The sequence below is a fragment of the Solanum verrucosum genome, unplaced genomic scaffold (assembly GCF_900185275.1).
Source record: "Solanum verrucosum unplaced genomic scaffold, falcon-dt-bn FXZP01000229.1, whole genome shotgun sequence".
Taxonomy (NCBI): Eukaryota; Viridiplantae; Streptophyta; class Magnoliopsida; order Solanales; family Solanaceae; genus Solanum; species Solanum verrucosum.
This window is the reverse complement of record NW_026020011.1, coordinates 534,222-540,259: the sequence shown is the minus strand read 5'-3', so window position 1 is coordinate 540,259 and position 6,038 is coordinate 534,222. Positions and strand designations below refer to the sequence as shown.

The 6,038-nt window shown below is 32.2% G+C and overlaps 1 protein-coding gene across 1 annotated transcript; it reads right to left on the bottom strand.

Annotated features, from left to right (window-relative positions):
* Positions 1-298: 298 nt before the first annotated feature.
* On the bottom strand, positions 299-1,229 carry LOC125820295 (receptor-like protein 9DC3). Its single transcript, XM_049499738.1, has 2 exons — positions 846-1,229; positions 299-751 (listed from the first exon to the last, which is right to left on the bottom strand). The coding sequence occupies exons 1-2, from the start codon at positions 1,227-1,229 to the stop codon at positions 299-301; spliced, it is 837 nt and encodes a 278-aa protein (XP_049355695.1).
* Positions 1,230-6,038: the final 4,809 nt, after the last annotated feature.

Genomic DNA, 6,038 nt, shown 5'->3' with positions numbered 1-6,038 from the left:
AGTGTTCACATACAAAGTTTATAATTGATGAAATCAAATAGTTGTTACATGTATAAAGGCCTATGTAGAGTATTCACATACAAACTTTATAATTGATGAAATCAAATAGTTGTTACATGTATAAAGGCCTATGTAGAGTATTCACATACAAAGTTTATAATTGATGAAATCAAATAGTTGTTACATGTAGAAAGGCCTATGTAGAGTATTCACATACAAAGTTTATAATTGATGAAATCAAATAGTTGTTACATGTATATCATCAAAGTTCATAATGTTACATTTTTAACTCTTCTAGCTAGATGCGATTATTTTTTCTTTTGTTTTGCCTTTGACTTCGTTGTTTCTTTCTCTGTCGCATAATAATTTTGTGTTCAAGATCTTCAACGATTCTTACAAGCCATTTCAGATTTCCAGTTGAGATCATGAAATATATTATGGATAATCCAATACATAGACCACTTCCATATCCCATAAAAGTAGCTTTCCAAAAATCATTCAGAAATTCAGAATTCCTTTCTTCACCATATGGCTCATAATCGGCATTATTTGTCTCTGGTGGCCAAATACTTCCACAACCTTTCGAAACAGGGAATCCTTGTAATCCAATATCATTACCTTCATATGAATTATTTTCAAATGTAGCAAATTGACGTCCTTGAGGAATGCATCCTTGGAGATGATTGTGAGAGAGATTTAAGACTGCAAGAAACGTCATACCAGCAAGTTGTTGGGGTATTTCTCCCGAAAGCTGGTTAAATGAAAGATCCAATGATTCGACTAAAGATAAACTTCCAAATGATGATGGTATATTACTGTGCAATCTATTATGAGACATTTAGCACCCGAAGCGCAATGAGATCTCCTAGACTACTTGGAATATGTCCTTCAAATTTGTTGCTTGAAAGATCAATAGCAACATAAATTGTCAAAATTCTATCCAGTTCAAGCTCCAATCCCTTGGTTGCAATTTTTACAGACTCATGGTAGTATCCATCTCCAAATTTACCAAGATATGTCGGTACCTTCGTTGTTTTATCAATTGTCGTCATGACTTTTAGTTTTTGAAATAGACTAGTCGACAAGTTTCCTGTGAAGGCATTATAAGAGAGATCTATGATTCGAAGCTCAGAAAACATGTTTGCATCACTTAAAGTTTTAATTGGCCCATGCAATTTATTCGATCTCAAGCTTAAAACTTTCAGCTTTGGCAAACTTTCAAACCACATTGGAAATGTGTCATTAAGGTGATTGTCTCCTAAATTAAGAAGTTCCAATTCTTTTCAATTGGCAAAAGATGGAGGGATTTTCCCCTCTAATTCATTGTCATGCAAGTCTAAGCTTACGAGTACACTTCCAATCCTAAAAGTTTCTGGAAGAGTCCCATAAAGATTGTTTTGGTGGATATGCAAAACCTCAAGATGACCACCCATGTTTCCAATACATTGTGGAATCGCTCCCTTCAAATTGTTTCTCCCCAAATGCATCACTTTCAATTTAATCAAATTGCAGAAAGATGAAGGAATTTTCTCAGTAAAATTATTGTCTCCTAAATCAAGAAATTCCAACTCTTTGCAATTGGCTAATGATTGGGGGATTTTTCCTTCTAATTCATTAATGTCATGCAAGTCTAAGCTTCTGAGTACACTTCCAATGCTAAATGTTTCTGGAAGAGTCCCATAAAGTTTGTTTCAGTGGATATCCAAAACCTCAAGATGACCGCCCATGTTTCCATTGTTGACACCCAATTTTGGACCTCCACAATATAAATTAATCATTTCGAGCTTCTTCAATTTCAAACGACTTAGAATAATTAGTTTTATAAAATTTCAAAAAAATAATAATATAGTTTGCAAGTTATTTTAAATAGTTTTGTCATTTTTTATTATTTTTAGATAACATTTATGTTTTACATAATTATGTCTATAATTAGTATATTTTATGATTATTTGAAAATCATATCAAAAGATTTCTACATTGTTAAGATAAATATTTTATTAATTTAGTTTAGTATTATTTATATTTACAATTTGAGTTATTTAAATTGGTTAGTTTATAATTAAGTTAATTATTTTATTTTGTTAAGAATAAGAAGCTCTTTAATTAATTCATCTTGTTTAAGATTTGGCCAAAGTTCTCCGATTAAATTCAATTTTTTGACCAAATTCTTAATTTAATTGGCCAAGATTGCAAGCCATTTGGTTATTTCAAATATGACCAATGCTTTCACTCCTTATTGGACTATTTAAAAGACCATTCTTGGGCCAGCAACCAGCAGCCCATTATTCCTAATTAAAATTCCAAGCCCCAGCAACCCACTTCTCTTTATTCCATAACCCAGCCCATTCCTCTTTACAACAACAATACATTCAACATACCCAATACCCAACAATACAATACACAGCGTACAACAACAACAATCCCACCTTGTGCGTCTCCTTCTTCACAAAAATCCCAGAAAATTTGGAAAATCCCAATAAATCACGGAAAAGAAGGGCACCAATCAACATCATGTCCAATCATCCCCGTTCCCGTCCCCTTTTTCCCCTTTTTTCAGAATTTCCCATCCCCTTCACTATTGCCTTGAAAAAGAGCAAAGAGAATTCGAATTTCGAATTCAAAATCATCCGAATTTTCTGCCTGTTTCCCCCTCAATTCAGCCTATAAATACCCCTGCTCTTTCAATGTTATGGGGGAGTTGGAAAAAAGAAAATTTGTCAAGAAACAAAGGGAAAAATAGATACTAGAGAAAACAGAAGCAAGGAAGAAGTGGGAGAGATAGAAGAGAAATATTGATTTATAAATCGACTTAGATAGTAAAAGAGTTTTAAGGTGCGAGTTTTTAAAGTTTCGTTCTTGAAGCTTGCATCCAAGCTTTTCGGCAAAGTCTCGTGTAGTGGTGGAAGTCAGTCGTCTCTGCTCGTCATTGTTCCATTCGCTGCCCGGAAGAAGGTAATCTTCTTTCTTTAGCAATTTTCAGCTTTGTTTAGTTTTAGTTTATCATTCGTGTTATATTTTGTATAGTAGTTTAATTGCATTTCTTTTTCTTCTCTTTGGAAGCTCAAATGGTGTGTTTCTTCCCTGTTTGATTACTATGAATGTGCAGTTTACTTGGTCAAGTAGCTGAAGCTTTTTCCCTCCTTTCGTTTCATTATGGATCTGTTCCCTTTTCTGATTAAAATGGATATAATCGAGTCAAATAGTCATATGATTCAAGTGTGTAATTCTCTGAGACATGATTCGTAGTCATACTTAAGGGTTCGTATTAATGTAGAGTTGTTATTTTTCGCCTTAAGTTATTATCGTTTGTATTAAGATACCTTTCTTTTTATCAAAAAACTAATTTCATTCAGTCCACGTAAGCGTGGCTAATTGTTAAGCATATATCCAGCATGTTTCCATCTTTTTTCTTTGCCTAGTTGAACTCGTAAGATTATATGCCCCACTGATTTCCCTAGCTAAATAAAGCTTGTCTAAAGTGCATTTTTCCATCAATGTTGTTAGTTACTGTCTCCAGGGGGTTTGTTCATTTCATTTCCTTTTGGCCTGATTTGGTGGTCTTTCCTAATATGTCGTAGTAGCATTGGTTCATTGACGTGAAACTATATTCATTGTTAAAATGACTATGTTGTTGTAGCTTCAAGTTCATTTGGTTATGTGAGATTAGAATGCTTCATTTAATATCATTCGGAATAGATGAATTATAGAATAGCAAACTTTGATATTAACAATGGTATATTAGTTGGTTACGTGAGCCAAATTGAATTGCACTCATGCAATTTATTCAATCATGTGTCACTGTTTGGTATTTCCAAATGTTAAACTCATTTTCCTTTCCAAAGCTAATTATCTATTGTTCCTTACAATATCATAAATTTATTTATTCATGTAGTTTGGTTAAAATTTTAGCATGTTGGGAGGTAGGCCTCAAATTTTTATTTTAATTTGTTTCTTGTATGTGGGTTTGTCAACATCTTCACGATTTTCACATTTTTGAAGAAACATGTCCTTGTTTTCTGTTTGGAAGCCAATTGGAAGTTGAAACATTTTGTTAATTACCACATTCATTCCAGCATATGCGTAAAGTAATGTTTTCATGTAAACTTTATTTCTAGAAAGCATTCAAGAGAGTATACTAATTTTCTTTCCGTTCACTTTCTTTACATGTGATGTTTTGCGGAGTCCAAATTGGACTCTTTTCATCATCTCCTTGCATTTTCGAGTATCGAGTCTGCTCCGGTCATCGCTGGAAAATCGGAAATCCGTTACAGGTCTGGAAGGCTGAAAAGGGGGACTGATATGCAGCCTGTATACATTGATATACATCGGTATACACTCATATACAGGGCTAAGGTGAAATATAGGTGTTCGGAAGCAAGAGATACATGAAAAAAGCTTATTCATACGCTGATATACACTGATATACACCAGCTGTATACAAAAACGGGATTGGTTTGAAGGCAAAAATTTCAGCAAAATTGGCCCAAAAGGAGGCCCAAATTAAACTTCTGCCTTACTCTTTAATTATTTAATCGTGATTATTTATTATTTGTTGTTTAACTCTAACTTTATAATTTTTAATTAACTTAATTAGATTCCCCAAAAGACGAGTTATTTTCTTTGTGTTGGTTTGCTTTGAATACTTTTTTTTGTGCTGAGGTCATTTATTTTATTAATTAAATATTGGTCAAATTTTACATCCTCAATTAAGTTAAATCGTTTGTTCTTGAAAAATGTGTTATTTAACGCTTCTTCACACATTTTTGCTCATTCTAAAATTATTTTAAGTTAAAATATTTTTCTTCAATAAACTTTGAAAAAATGGCTTTCTTTTACTTTGTCACTTTTTCTCAAAAAGTTAGTCAAAACTTTGCTTTTATTCTTCAATTAATAAAAAATTATTTTCATGCTTAGATTAACCAATTTGGTTTAAATTATTATTTTAAAAAATGATTCAAATAAAAACCAATTAATCTAGTTTTGTTAATATTTTAATTACTTGTCTTTAATTCAAATGGTTCAATTAAGGTCCCATTTTCAAGAAAGTAAAATAATATAAAATGTGTCATTTATTTAATTATTTCCGAAAAGTTAATCAAATATATTGTAAGTTATTATTTTTCATGCTAAATCTTTATTTTTTCTAAAAATAGTCAAATATATTTTAGTCAAGTCACAGGTCAACCGCATGTTAGCGGGCACTTCGAATGCTTAAACCCTTCTCGAAGTGTAAATTGAACCCCGAACCCCCTTCGGTATTTTCAAATGATTTTTTCTGTTTAAATCTTTGAAAATTATAAGTTTTCTTAATTTCTTAAAAAAAATTAAGTGACGACTCTTTTCTAAGTATTTTTCTCAAATTGTTTTCTACTTAGAACATTTCAAAAAGTGATTTTTCTAAAGATAGATAAATTACGGCACGACAGAAATAACATCATGGAATTTCTCCCTTCAAATTGTTTCCACCCAAATCTAAAATCTTTAGCGATGTTAGATTGCAAACAAACGAAGGGATCTCTTTATTGAGATTATTATATGCTATTTTCAGTACCTTGAGTCAACTAATATTAACTAGACATTGTGGAATTTCTCCCCTGTTTCTTCCCAAATACACCACTTCCAATTTCATCAAATTGCAAAAAGATGAAGGAATTTTCTCAGTGAGATTATTGTTGTGGAGATACATCCATTGCAAGTTTCTCAAGTTGCCAAAGGAATCCGGAATTGAACCAATGAGTTGATTAATATTTAAATACATAGTAACAAGTCTTCCTATATTCCCCAACTCACTTGGAATCGAACCAGAAAGGTTGTTAGCATAAAGAGACAAAAGATACAAGTTGTTCAAATTCCCCAAAGAAGAAGGAATAGAACCATTAAGAAAATTAGTAGACAAATCTAAATAACTAAGAGTCTTTAGGTTGCCTATTTCTTCAGGAATGGAGCTAGAAATATGATTCTCGCGAAGATACATAGAGGTCAAGCTGGTCAAATTCCCCAATGAAGTAGGAATAGCACCACTTAGAGAATTTTTAGCC